General features: G+C 42.8%; 1 protein-coding gene across 1 annotated transcript in view; it reads right to left on the reverse strand.

Annotated features, from left to right (window-relative positions):
* Specc1l (sperm antigen with calponin homology and coiled-coil domains 1 like) overlaps positions 1-15,431 on the reverse strand; it is a 102,694-nt gene that overhangs the window by 66,313 nt on the left and 20,950 nt on the right. Inside the window, exons 3-5 of the mRNA XM_052164323.1 lie at positions 7,402-7,555; positions 4,815-6,448; positions 2,844-3,051 (exon numbers count right to left, since the gene is read on the reverse strand). Coding sequence (XP_052020283.1) covers positions 2,844-3,051; positions 4,815-6,448; positions 7,402-7,555 — 1,996 coding nt within the window. The remainder of the gene's footprint in view (positions 1-2,843; positions 3,052-4,814; positions 6,449-7,401; positions 7,556-15,431) is intronic.

Consider the following 15,431-nt stretch of genomic DNA (forward strand, 5'->3'; position numbering starts at 1 on the left):
TAATCCCAAGACTCTGGGAGGCAGAGGCAGGTGGATTTCTGAGTTCGAGGCCAGCCTGCTCTACAGAGTGAGTTCCAAGACAGCCAGGGCTATACAGAGAAACCCTGTCTTGAAAAAACCAAATCTAAAAAACCAAAAAAATAAAAAAATAAAAAAATTAAAAATCACAGGATTAAAATTTATTTAGTTCAGCATATACATACAAAGACAATATAAGCACTAGGTAATAATTATTCTTCTAATACTTACGTATATTTGAACTTTTCATCTCAAAAAGTTGTAAAAGAAGCCATATAACTATTTTTAATTACTCAGGAATTTTTGTCATTTTCTAGTTAAAAATCTGTATGTGAAAAATGAATGATTTGTAGTTTCCCCAGGATCTTCATCATCTAATATTTTTCTAGTTAATGCCGCAGTTACCACAAGATGTCACTCCTGCCCATGAGCAAAACCAAAAGGACTGACTACATGGGAAACAGGGCAGTTCCGGTGTACCCAGCAGATGATACAAGGAGCTTCCAAAGTTACTCTGGAAAACGTAAATACTTCTAACATGCAAGATGCAACATTACCTCACCTCTCTCTGAAGCTTTATAAAGTACTACTGGTTGGGGAAAGGGCGTTTTCTTCAGTAGTGTAACTACAGGTGGCTTACCTATATGCCTATAAATAGCCCTAATTTAAAAAAAAAAAAAACAACCCACCCACATTCCTGTAAGTAACCCTAGCAGAACTCACTCACTGGTACACACACTAGGTAGAAGAGGAAGAGAGAAGCAGAAGGCAGACAATAGGGTAATGTAATTATGGTCAAAATATACACGCATGTGAAAGTGTCTAAGTGAAAAAGTCACGTAAAATTAATATGCGCTAATAAAAACTTTATAATAAAAAACAGAATTAAATAATTCTCACAATTATAAAATATAAACTAAATCCAGGGCCACAGAAATGGCTCAGCGGCTCAGCTTGCTTGCTGTTCTTCCGGAAGAACCTAGTTTGATCCCCAGCACCTGTCAGACTGCTGACAACCCCTGGCTCTCCAGCTCCAGGGCTCTGACACCCTCCTCTGGGCTTCTTGAACATCTGATCCACATGCACACATATACACAATTTAAAACGTAAAAAACGTTCTATTTCTTTAAAACTAAATATAAGTACAGAAAGTTTTTACTTTATTGTTTGGTTTTGGCTCTGAAAACAAGACCTTACTGTGGCAGCTGAAGACAGCTTAGAACTGTCAATCACTACTGAGCACCCGGCCATGGATGAGCCACTAAGATCACCCTGAAGGGTTAAGTGAGCATGAGAAATTTCATGGCAGCCACAACATCTTCATCTTCTTAAAAAAAAAATTCAGTCTCACCACCAACTATTTTAATAGAGGCCCCAGAATATTCAAAAAAACCTTGGTAAATCCACAGATTCACAATCAGCTAACCAGAACTTAGAATTCCCAAGTTATATCCTGAAAATTTCCCACAAACGACCTGCTCTTCTTCAAGTATCTCAAATGCCCCCATCAACCTAGTGATAGGCTCAATGCTATACTTGCTAATCAGTACTCTGTCAAGAAATAATGAACCAATAGTGTCCAAAGGAGTATCGCATACACCCCATTATCTGAAAGACTTCAATGCATCAGGAACAGCTACTCCATTCCCTCTGCCTATCTCTGGGTCTGTAATATGAAGGTATATAGAAGTGAGGATGTAGTTCAGCGGTAAGAATGTGAAGTTTACATGGACAAGGTCCTGAGCTTCCCCTCTAGCATCACACAAAGGCAGCAGGAATACAACTCATCTGTCCTATCAGCTGCCACAGCTTGTTTCTGCATCAACCTAATTTTTTTCCCCAGAACTCCTTGGGGGTATAGTAATCATAGCTTTTCACCTGAAAAACTCAGTGTGTGGTTTCTAAGAACAGGGATATTTTATGTAAACATGGGGTAATTATCGACTTCCTAAATGTATTATTAGCATATCTTTAATCTCTTAGCTACAGCTCAATGTTTGATTAATGCCTTTATATCATTTTCCCCTGTAGTAATGGGCCTGTCTAGACATGGGTATTACATCTAATTATCATGTCTCCTGAGTCTTCCTTTACCTGGGACCTTTCCACAGCCTTGCTCTTTCCTACACTGATGGCTTGAGGCCGCAGCCCCTCCACACACCCTCATGCTGCCTGTCTACTGTCTCTCTGTGGCTGGTATGTGCCTCAGTCAGAACAGACCTCACTTGTGCTATGCCCATTACCATGAGCCTCTCTCACCAGAAGGAAACCCAAAGCACTGCTCAGGTTTCCCTACTTCATAAGGAGTTGTAGTTTCTTCTCTCCTGTAACCAATAAGCAATTCATGAGAAACTAGATTAGGGTCACATAAAAATCTAATTCCTCAACTTTCTTACAAATCCAAAATTACTACAAAATAAAGTTTAAAATTCTATTCATGCAAAGTACAATGAAACTTTAAAATGTAGGTTTCATTTTACCATGACACAAGATCCTCAGAATAATAAGAAAAATAAAATAAGTTTAAAAACAAAAAGAAACCCTCTGCTCCATGATCAGGATGCTACAAGATTCGCATTTTTGTTTAAACGGCTTTTCTTATGGTCTGGAAAATAACTGACTGTTGGCTTTTCACTTCAGAGATTCTCGTTAATTAGACACAATCCTCAAGTAACGCTTCTATGGAATATTTGAGAACAAAACACAGCGACCCAAAGTCTCGGACTAAGCTGTGGGTCAGCTGCTCCCCCACCGCGGCCCGTGACAGGGTGGGTAGGTGGGCCCTGTGGCCGGGTGGGGAGGCGGGATGGCACTGCTGTACTTACTCTCTAGATCAGAGATGATGAGGTTGTCGTGGAGCTTCACGGCGCGGTGCTGCTCCACCTCATCTTCCAGCTCAAAGATGGTTTCCTTCATGTCGCTCCTCTCTGTGTCCTTTTCCTCCAGCTCTGATCTTAGTTTTTCTAACGTCATATTCAAATCTTCAATCTGCTTCTTGGCCTCTTCCTGGAAAGCTCGGTACTCATCTTCTACCTACAGAAGTCCAAAGGAGACTTGTTTTGGGATAAACTCTACAACCAAAGTAACTTACTGTTACACATGGAAGCTAAGTGTGAGCAGCCATGGACAGACAGACAGCCAAGCAATGTTACTGCATGGAGGCCAGCACTACAACTGCACAAGGCTTTCGTTTGATACGTCTGAGCACAAGCCTGCTACATCGCTGACTAATCTTACACTGATGCATCACTAAACTTAACCAGATTATTTATGAGGCAATTTGGGGACATTATCTCTTCTCCAAAGTTTGGGCTTAAAATGTGCATTTGATGAATGATTAACATCCTACCCACTTGCTTACAAAAAAAAAAAAGAAAGAAAGAAAACAAAAAAACTATATATATAATAGAAAAAATCAAATCAAATAGGAAACCATAAAAACATTTAAGGCTAATAACAAAGTGCCTCGGCAGGAAAGGTGCTTGCTGCCAGGCTGGAGGGCCTGAGTTCAATGCCCACACCCTCATGGTGGGAGGAGAGACCAGACTCCAAGTCACCCTCCAATCTCCTCACATGACTCATAGCACATACACACAGACACAATACACACATACAAAAATAAATAAAACATAACATTTTCATTCCAAAGTCTTTATCAAACAAAGTACTAGTTCACGGTGCCCCTCAACATGAATCTCCTGAGTTATAGCTCTAAAAGTGACCACTGACTGACTGGCAGGATGGCTCCTAAGGTAAAGGCGCTGGCTGCCAAAATTAATGAGCTGAGGCCGATGCTCAGAGCTTCGCCCACAAGAGGAGAAACCAGCCCCCACAGCTGTCCTGATTGGGGCACCCCAGTACACATGTATTCACATTCCCTCCCCCATCTCAAACAAATATGAAGTAAGTTTTTTAAAAAGGGAATCACTAAAACAGGTAAAAGGTAAGTTATTCAAAGTTTAATGATAAATGCACTAAAACTTCTTTCTCCCTTTAAAACTCACTGCACTTGGGCGGGGAATGCTCAGCAGTCAAGAGCACCCTGCTCTTCTGGACAGTTCAGTCCTAAGCACCCAGTCAAGAGTCTCAACAAGAGCCTCCAGCTCCAGCTTCTAGGATCCAACACCCTCCTCGCCTCCGTGGGTACACATGTGCCACAAACCAGCATACACACATTTAAAAAGGTATAAAATGTGGATGAAATAAATAGGTAATTTGTACAAAAACATTCACTTCAAAAACCACTCAGGATACAGAACAAGGCCAGCACTGGTCAGCCCTTCTGAGCAGCCTTTCCTAGGACACTGGCCATCTATGAGATGAGGGGGGGAAGAAGCATCTCTAAGCTCTTTGCCAGCAATAAATCCTATACCTCCAAGAAACAGGAGCAGCCCTACTCTGTAAGTAGAATGAACTCACAATAAAACTCTATCTAAAGAACTATACCAGGACAAGAGGCAGCAGACACTGCCAGTCCTGGAAAACTGGAATCCTGACTCGGCATCTACCTTATGCCCCAGTGTATGAAAGATGAGGATGTAAAGTTGTTATCTACTGCTCAGAAGGAATTCTGGGTGCGTGGTTCCCAGCACCTCCAGCCCATCTGGGAAGAAGACGACAGAAGAGGAATGACTGACAATGGCAGTAATGTAGGGAAACTTTTACTCTACGGAAAGTGGTGCATTTAAAACCTGAGAATGATTTTTAAAAGGCAATGTGGCACTTGTTTCCCAACAAGCATGCTACTTGTGGCAGCTGTGTAATGTTAAATGAGAACGTCTTTACTTGGGCAATACCTTAGCAATGGTGTCCTGTAACCGATTGGCATCATTTCGGGTATGAGCCAGATCTTCCTGCAAGCTACTGGCCAACGTTTCTGCCTTTTCCTTGTCCAGCCTGACACTCTCCAGGAGATCCTGGATATCGGACTTGTCTCCAGAGTTGTGAATAGAATACAGCTCAGCCACCCTCTGCTTCTCGTTCTCCAGCTGCGCCTTCAAGCGACTCATCTCTATCTGCTCACTGGCCACAGTGGCTTTGTACTCCTCCAGTGTGGCTGCCAGGGCCGCTTTGCCCTTCTGCTCAGACTCAATAATCCGCTCCATGTGGTGGCTGCGCTCTTTGAGGGCACCTATCATTTCCTGAGCTTCCTTGTTATCCTGTTCGGCCATCTTCAAAGTGTTGCTTAAATGCTGCTGAACACCCAGAAGCTGCTCTCGCTCAAAACGGGCATTCTCAGCCAAATCCATGTAGCGCTGCTCCAGCTCCATGTAGCGCCCGCTCTTTACGTCTTCATCTATGACATAGGAAATGTGATGCTCATCGAGCAGGGAACGGAAATATTCAATCTGTCGGCCAAAGTGTTCCAACTTATCACTCTGCTGACACAGCGACTCCATCAGGATGACCTTCTCCTCTCCTAGCCTTTCGTTCTCGCTGTTGAGTTCCTGGGTAATCTGCTGGAGATCAGCTAGCTCTTGCAGAGTTGCCTGAAGCTCCTCACTGGTGCTGTGCTGGTTCTCTTCCATCTGGTGAATCCGCTCTGTCAGGCAAGCAACGGACACCTCACTGGCATTCCCACTGCTCCCCTTCCGAGAGCGCTCAATGCTTGGCACGCCCTCTGACTCTGAAGAGGAGGGGGCGTCCAGAGCATCATCACTGGAAGTGAGGGGCTGGTACACCTCACTGCACTCGCTGTCCAGATTGTCCATGGAGTTACTGTGCTGATGGTCCATGAGCGTATTTTCATCCTGACTTAAGAGATCTTCCACTGACCCAGGAGCAGAACCTTCTACTGAAGATGTCAGAGTTCCTCCTCCATCACTCTGGTTGCCAGGGGTGATTTCTGGGCTCAGGGACTGATAGCCAAATAGTTTTTCAGAATTGTCCAGCCTTTGCTCTAGGGAAAAGCCCAAAGCATTCAGCCTGTCCTTTAGCATTCTGTTTTCATTCTTCAGCTGGTTGAGCTCCTCTCGGATGGCTGTATTCTGTTCCTGCAGCTGCAGGAGCGTAGACTCCACATCAGTCGGCTGCTGAGCAGTAATGGCCTCCTTCTCCTCAGACCTGTCCTCCCCTTCACCGTGGTCCTCACTGATGCCCAGCTGAGCACGCATGTCTCGGAGTTCATTTCTCAAATGTAAAATTTCCACATCCTTGGTTTTCGCCAGTGTGAGGAGATCTTTCACCTTGGCTTCCAAAGCAGCTTTGTCACTGATCTGATTGTCTGACTTAGACTTGCTCATCCGAATGTCACCCTCTGCAGCAGTGCGGCTGCGTGAACGTTTAGCCAGTGCCACATCATTAGCTCCCTGACTTACGGAGGGCAGTTTTTTGCTCTGGTTTATCCGAGTGCGTTCACGCAATCTTTCTCTAGTAGAACTGGATTCTTTATTACCAGCCGAAGTACTCCGTTTGGCTGAGGAACTAGTGCCTACATGTTTAAAACAAAGAATTTAAGATAAAATTATTAGCAACAAAAATGCACATGTTCTGAGCCTGGCACTACTGAGATGAAAGCTGGGCACAATCCTGACAGAGACCTGAAAGTGGTTATCTGCAAAGTCCATCCCTTCAGACCAGGGATCATCTGACCTGCAACTGGTCATCTGTGAAGTCAATCTCCTTGAAACCTGGACATCATGTTTTAATAAGCAACGATTAGAAACCTTACATCTAATTTTATACATTACAAGGATAAATTTTTTGGACCATGAACTGTATCTCAATGAAGCTGTTAAGAAGATATGAACAGTAGCTCAGATACAGGTGTAGGACATAGGACCTCCATACTGGCCGACATGCAGTGTTCCAGAGCAGGCTCAGTTAGGATGACTCTAAGACCAACCAGTCAGGTAATTACCTACAGGAAACAGAGTGAAGAGAGGGCACAGAGCAACACGAAGGGAAAGCCAGCCTCACAATAGACCCCACGTCTGGGCCACCTACAGGAAACAGAAGAGTGAGAACCAAAGTAAATGCAAACAAGGTCTGGCCCCATAACGGCACATAGGCAGTAACCAAAGCTCTGAAGTACTGGGTACAAAACGAGTTTCAAGAGACTTCTATCAAGTCCACGAATAGATGGTAATAGAGCAAGCAGCAAGACTATCAGGCTAAGCTTCAGCCTAGTTACCTCAAGTCTACAGTGAGGGGATGTAGTCTACACTTCAAAGGCTGCACTGAGGCTCAAGTACAACACCAATAACGACAAGTAAGACGGGCACCTCCCTCCTGCCCATCACACCACTGGACCAATAGAACTAACGGTGGAGTTTGACGTGACTGGAGGGCAGGGCAGAGGAGAGCTAAGGGGTTGGTGGGGAACCTGGGCCAGGAAAGCGAGCACGAGCTTGGGTGACGGGCACAGGACTGAGGAGGCCACACCTGTGCTAGTCTTGGCCTTGTTCTCCGAGACGGTCATGGCAGGGGCAGGGGCTGAAGGCGCTGCAGATGAACAGGTGCTTTTCTTCGCTTTAACACCATTAGTCACGCTGACTCCTCCAGCCATCCCAGCTAACAGGTCATCATTGCTCTTGGTCTAGAAGCAAGAGAAAGTAAACACACACTCACTATGGGAAGCAGGAGTAAATGTTTGAAGACTAGGCAGGGTTCTTGACTTAGGAGCTCTGGTAAGACTTTCTGACATTTAATAAACAAGGAGCATATCATCACTGCTACAAAATCTCACACAGAACCTCTTTATAGTTACAGGCAATCATGCTAGTCTTCCTAAGATACCAAATCAATCAATCAATCAATCAATCTCTCTCTCTCTCTCTCTCTCTCTCTCTCTCTCTTTCACTCACTCTCACACACACACACACACACAGACAGACTTTATGGCTGCCTGCCATGTGCCCACGCGTGCCACATTCAGTAGACAGGAGGTGCCACCCTTATTAAACTTTCATTTGGGACATGACTCATGAACAGGGTCGACCTCAGTGAACCTAAACAGGCAGCAATGAGGACAGCCTACACTGTGCTAAGTTTTAAAAATTGTCACTAAGGGTCAAGAAAATCTTCATTACTTTAAAAGGAAGCCAAAAATAAACTCTTTTAAAGGTTGCTTTGGTCATGGTGTCTAATTGCAGCAACAGAAAGTGACTAAAAGAGACTCATTCCATTTGTACTTCTTTATTAGACCACCGGGAGTTAAAAACCTATAGAAAAAAAGAAAAACTACTTGCTGTTACTTTGCTTATGTATTTACTTATTTATTTAGCGTGTGTGCATGTGTATGTACACATGTGCGTGCCTTCTGGTACTGTAAGTGTAACACAGTGCACAGGTGGAGGGCAGAGGTCAATTCCCTCCTCCAAGTGGGTCCTGGGGATCACACAGGTGGCCAGGCCCTGAAGCAAATGCCTTTACCAACCACCTCCAAGACCAAGAAAAAAAATACTTTTAAATAAAAGAACTCAAAGTTTTTCTCCACTTAAGGTGAAGGCATACATTAGCTGACTGATGTACTGTCTTTGACTGAAGCAATACTCTTAAATAATTATAATGAATTCAATGCTACGTCAAATGGTCCACATATGACTAACCTCTAAACTGTCTTCCAGTTTTCAATACCAGGGATCCATATGGAAATGTCTGTTCATCATTCAATTTTTTGTATTCTTTTTATTTTATTTAGTGTGATGGGTGTTCCTGTGTATATGCAGCACACTTAAGCTTGATGCCACAAAGGTCAGAAGACAGCACTGGATCCCCTGGGACTAGAGTTGCAGATGGCGTGAGTCAGCTGTCCAGTGAGTGTCGGGACTGAACCCAAGGCTCCTGGTAAAGCAGGGTACCCTTTCTTAGTCAGTTATAAAGCTGTGTTACACTAGTACAAAAACGTGGAATATTTTATTTAAAAAGAGTCAGAAGACTTAGGGATGAAGCTAACTCATAGAATGCTCACCTGCCACAGCACACTCACTGCCCTGGGTTTGAATCGAACACCAAAATAAAAAGTAAGAGAGGGGACGGGAGAGATGGCTCAGTGGTTAAGAGCACTGTTGGAGGACCTAGCTTTGATTCCCAGCAACTACATGGTGGCTCACAGCCATCTGTAACTCCAGTTCCAGGGCATCTGGTGCCCTTCTTCTGGCCTCTGTGTGTACCAGACACGCATGCACTACACAGACATACATTCAAGCAAAACACTCATAAAAGTTTTTTTAAAGCTAAAACTAGAAAGAGAATGAGGGTTTTTTTTTAACATTTACACAAAATTAAACTCTAATAATTAAAGGTTGTCATATGTTTGACACCTAATACACAATAGGGTACAGAAAAAGGGAGAAATGACATTAACCACAAAATGTGAATTCTTTAAGAGTTGTCTCAAAAAAAAAAAAAAAAAAGAGTTGTCTCAGTTGGTGAAAAGTAGCCATCAACTCTGGGACAAAATACTTTTAAATCTCAAGTTCCCTAGCCCATCAATTTTCTGTGATTAACAGTTATATAAATGCAATATTCTCTATTTTCAAATCATTATTTTCAAACTAACTTTTCCCTCATTGTGTTAAATATTCTTTTTCTTTAACTCGTGTGAAAGGGAGCTTAATCCCAGCCTTTGTGTTATGGCAAAGTCAGTATACACTGGGATACCAAATCACCAACCTTTTTTTTTATTTTTGTTTTTTTTGTTTTTTTTGGATTTGTTTTTTTCGAGACAGGGTTTCTCTGTATAGCCCTGGCTGTCCTGGAACTCACTCTGTAGACCAGGCTGGCCTCGAACTCAGAAATCCGCCTGCCTCTGCCTCCCAGAGTGCTGTGATTACAGGCGTATGCCACCATCGCTCTGCAAATCACCAACTCTTCATGTGTAATTCTGATCACAAAGGATCCATACAAGGAAAAAAAAATCAGCAAGCTAGAACAAGACTCCAAGAGCAGGAGTGCGGTCCAGGAGAGCTCTGAGCAGAGAGCATGTATGAGGTCCGGGGCTGTGCTCACAGAACCCGGTTATGGTAATAAGCCAGGAGTGAGGGCACACACTTTTAATCCCAGCACTCAGAAGGCAGAGGCAGGTGGATCTCTGTGAATTCGAAGCCAGCCTTATCTACATAGTGAGTTCCAGGACAGCCAGGGCTCTAGAGAAATTCTGTAACAAAACAACAAAATTGTAATGATAATCAAAAATATTCTATAAAAGAACAATATAGAATGATAATTGATTGTAGCTTAAAAATGAATGCAAAGAAGCTAAGTTTTTTAGGAAATCATGCTAGGTCAACCATGGATTCACAAAGTAGAGAAAGAAGAAGTTCAAAGTGTTTCTTTTGTTTTGTTTTTTGAGACAGGGTTTCTCTGTGTAGCTCTGGCTGTCCTGGAACTCACTCTGTAGACCAGGCTGGCCTCGAACTCAGAAATCTGCCTGCCTCTGCCTCCCAAGTACTGGGATTAAAAGTGTGCACCACCACCTCCCGGCCAAAGTGTTTAATACATGTCAAAAATAAAGCATGTATTCCTAAGTACAACCGAAAATCCTGAAATCATAGAACAAAGACTTGATCAACTTAGTACATAAAAATCTTACAACAAAACTTTAGAAAAAGTTTTAAAATCCTTATCATAGTCAAAAGAAATAGATAATTTTTAAAAAAAAAAAAAAGAAGAAGAAGAAGAAGAGGCTGGAGAGATGGCTCAGTAGTTAAGAGCACTGACTGCTCTTCTAGAGGTTCTGAGTTCAAATCCCAGCAACCATATGGTGGCTCACAACCATCTGTAATGTGATCTGATGCCCTCTTCTGGGGTGTCTGAAGACAGTACTTATATATAATAAATAAATAAATGTTTTTTAAAAAATGAAGAGGAAGGAAAGAAAAGAAACCAGATGGTGAAATACTTGCAACCTACCAGGCTGGCAAAAACAGAAAAAGTGTGATAACATACTCATTTGGGAAGGATAGTGTAAAATGCATTGGTATGCATGCCGTGTATTATATAGCTACAAAAAGAGAACACTCAGTATAACGGTATATAGGGCTGGATCGAGATGGCTTGCCACCAAGTGAAGTCCTGAGTTCAACTTCTGCAATCTGTGTGGTGGACAGAACTGACTCCTACAGTTGTTCTTTGACCTATACACACACACACACATGCACACGCACACACACACACAAATGCAATAAGAAAAAAAATCAATATAGAAATTTCTAGACTACATTAAGTAAAAATAAGCAAAGCACGAAAGTGCATTATGCCATCCATGCCTTTGTATAAAAAAAGGAGTGTGCTAATAGTTTCTGCCAACTTGACACAAGCTAGTCATATGAGAGGAAGGAGCTTCAATTGAGAAAATGTCTCCATAAAAACTGGACTATAGTTAAACCTGCAAGGCATCTTCGTAGTTAGCAATCGATGTGGGAGGGCCCAGCCATTGTGGGTGGTGCCTTCCCTGGTTCTATAAGCAAGCAGGCTGAGAAAACCAGTCAGCAGCACCCCTCCATGGCCTCTGCACCAGCTCCTGCTTCCAGGTTCCCACCCTGTGTGCGTTCCTGTCCTGACTTCCTTCAACAATGGACTGTGATGGGAAAGTGTAAGTCAAATAAACCCTTTCCTTCCCAACATGATGTGATGGTGTTCATAACAGCCATAACTAAGGCAGGAAATGTTTTAAAATGTTAAGTATAGGGCTAGAGACAGGCAGCAGACAAGAGCACTTGTTTCTAACACACCTTTACACACAAAATAAAAGCAATTTTTTTTTTTTTTTTGGTTTTTTGGATTTGGTTTTTTTGAGACAGGGTTTCTCTGTATAGCCCTGGCTGTCCTGGAACTCACTCTGTACCATTCTGGCCTCAAACTCAGAAATCCGCCTGCCTCTGCCTCCCAGAGTGCTGGGATTAAAGGCATGTACCACCACCGCCTGAATAAAAGCAATTTTTCTTAAAGAGAAAAGATATTCTCATCATGGTCTACCAGCTAAACATTATACTTTATAATGCCCAGTTTTGTAATCGTACTATAGCTATAAAAGAGAATGTTGGTGTTTTCTAGAAAATACAAATATTCAGCAATAAAGGACCATTACTGTTTACAATTAAATAGTTTAAGTGTGTGTGTGTGTGTGTGTGTGTGTTTGCACATGCATATAGGAGGAAATGGTGAACCCATAATAAAAATTAATATGTGATGATTCTTAGTAAAGAGTACACTGTGGAGGGCTTGAGAGCTGGACCAGTAGTTAAGAGCACTTGCTAACTTGAGTTCAATTCCCAGCCCCCACATGGAGGTTCCCCACGTGGAGGTTCACCTCTTCTTTAGGCACTGGGAATGCATGTAGTCACAGATACACAGATAGCATGCAGGCAGAGCAATCACAAACAAAAGTACAATAAATTAGAAAAAAAAAGAGGAGTTAGGCATGATGTATGAGTCTTTGAAACCAGGATTTTAAAGCCTTGGTAACACAGTCAGACAATCTCTAAGCCAAGGAACAAAGCACTCACTAAAGGTGCTCCATCTCATTCATAACACAACAGATGTAAATTATACCTATTGCACAACCGTTTACTGGTTACCGGCTCTGAACGGTTGAAATAAAAAAGTGTAACAATGTAGCCTGAAAGCACCCAGGAGAGCAAACTACATCCACTTTTGAGAAACAATGTAAGCAACCTATTAAAATCCAGCACAGTGCTCATACTCTGATTGGAAGGCTATCAGAAACGAGACACAGATAAGGATCTCCATAAGAATGCTCCTAGCAGCCTAGCGTGATCACCACCAGAGAGACTTCGCCCAGCAACTGATGGAAACAGATGCTGAGACCCACAGCCAAACATCAGGCAGAGCTTGGGCAATCAATCCTGTGGGAAGACAGGGAGGAAGGATCAGAGGAGCCAGAGGGGTCAAAGACACCACAAGAAAACCTATAGCATCAACTAACCTGGACCCATAGTTCACAGAGACTGAATAGCCAACCAGGGAGCTGGCATGGGACTGATCTAGGCCCTCTGTGTGTATGTTACAGTTGTGTAGTTTACTGGGACTTCTAACAGGGGGAATCTGCCTCTGGAACCCTTTCCTCCTATTGGGCTGTTTTGTCTAGCCTCAACAGGAGAGGGTATGCCAAGTCTTAAAGCAACTTGATATGCCTGGGATGACTGATATCAATAGGAGGGCTCCTGCTTTCTGAAGTAGAAAAGGAGTGGATAAAGGGGAGGGGTGAAGGGGGTGAAGATGAGAGAAGAGGAAGGAGGGGAACTTTGCTGTGGATATAAATACATAAATAATGATGATGATGATGATGATGAGGAGGAGGAGGAGGAGGAGGAGGAGAAGAAGAAAGAAGAAGAAGAAGAAGAAGGAGGAGGAGGAGGAGGAGGAAGGAGGAGGAGGAGGAGGAGGAGGAGGAGGAGGAGGAGGAGGAGGAGGAGGAGGAGGAGGAGGAGGATCTTAGCAATATGGTGTTAAGCCTGAAAGTCACTCAAAAATCTGCCAGATGAGTAAGCTAAGGTCTAGTAATCACATGGATTACTAACCAGCAACAAGTGACTTCTGTTGTCTCCAACAGTAAGGGTAAAACACCCAACATACATTTACAGTTAAATTCCTAAAAAACCAAAATTAGAAAATTTAGATTCTGGTGCTGAAGTCTAGGGCAGGAGTCACTTCCAAAGAGGCGCCAAAGAAGCTTCTGAGAGGCAGGGATGTTGTTTCGTGACCTGGGTGGTGGCTGCTGGGTACATTCACTGCACATGATTCCCTAAGTTCAGCATATGCTCCAAGAGCATCTGCCAATGCAGCTACACAACCACATAAAAACAACCCCAGACGGCTCTGTCTGTGCTTTCCAACTTGCCTTGTAAACTGCCTGTACACTCATGGCTGTTTTCCCAATGCTTCTAATTGTGCTACACGATTCTGTAAATAGATGTACTGTTTCCCATAGATATCTATTCCCATAGATATTCCCTAGCAACAATATCCCAAAGATATGAAATTGACAGACAAACACATTATGAATGCATCTTTAACAACAAATGCAAGATTCAATTAATTTGGCAAAAAGACTACAGACACAGAGTGAAATCCTATATAAGACAATATACATCTCACGGTCACATCCAAATTTTCCACTCTGCCTATTTTCCTCAAATTTTAAGATCACATTTCAAAATTTATGTTTCAGAGGTGAACTGTCACACTGTTAACTTTTACTCTTTCCCCTGTCCTGCCTGTATGTGTGTTCCTGCTCCAGTGTGTGTGTGTGTGTGTGGTGTGTGTGTGTGTGTGTGTTGCATTAAGGATCCACCCAGGACCTTTTCCATACTACACAAGCAGCCTATCACTAAGCTATAACCCTGTTAACTAACTTTTGTACTAAAAAAATCAGAAGCCGGGCGGTGGTGGCGCACACCTTTAATCTCAGCACTTGGGAGGCAGAGGCAGGTGGATTTCTGAGTTCAAGGCCAGCCTGGTCTACAGAGTGAGTTCCAGGACAGCCAGAGCTACATAGAGAAACCCTGTCTCAGGAAAAAAAAAAAATCATAGAAAAGTATGATCAGAAATAATTACAGTTATTTAATCTATTGGTTAATTCATATATACAATTAATTAATATATTTATAATTATTAATTAATATTTACAGTTAATTAATATATTGGTTCCCATCAGCCAATTTTTACAAAAATAAAACCAAAACCAAAACAAAACAAAACAATGCTGCTCAGCCTAATGGGAAGCCTGTTGCTCCCTCAGGACTATGACTAACTGATCAGCACGCACACTGGGGGCCGCTGGCACTGAGCCCACCTCAGCACAGACAGAGGCTGAGAACAGCCTCCCCCCATCTCACTGAAGAGAGCTGTAACTGCTCACTTCCACCACCACACCTCCTATGTGACTGGAGCTCTGTATCATAGACATCCTCCTCCAAACTCTTTGACTACAGCTGGCATTTGAAAGGAGACACTAGAAAAGTTCAAGTGATTTTACCCTTGACACCATGAGGAAGGGGTCATGGGAGCTGTGATCACTGACAAGTTTGTAAAGAGGAAGTATGTACCCATGATGTATAGATTATGAAAAACAACTCTTCATTTATCCTGCCACCCATCAATGCTCCATTATAGTTACAGGAATGAAAGTCGTGGGAGGTTTGTACCAGACAGTGAACTACAGTAACTCTGAAAACCAAACCGTGACAAGCCAGAGATGTCCCGACCTCCTCCTTTAGTGGAGCTAGAGATGGTGACCACTGAGCTCAATCCCAAGAGCCCAAGCCTCGAAAGCCCTTCTTTAATGGTTTCCTTTTTTCTTTTTCTTTTCTTTCTTTTTTCTTTTTTTTTTTTGACTTATTTTTACTTTTTCTTTCCTGTCTCTTCCTCAATTTCAAATCAACAACAGCTTTCTTCTTAGTGACAGTAACTGATCCAGTTTAGGCAGAGTGTTCCCAAGAGTGTGACAG

Source organism: Apodemus sylvaticus, chromosome 19, assembly GCF_947179515.1.
Source record: "Apodemus sylvaticus chromosome 19, mApoSyl1.1, whole genome shotgun sequence".
Classification (NCBI taxonomy): domain Eukaryota; kingdom Metazoa; phylum Chordata; class Mammalia; order Rodentia; family Muridae; genus Apodemus; species Apodemus sylvaticus.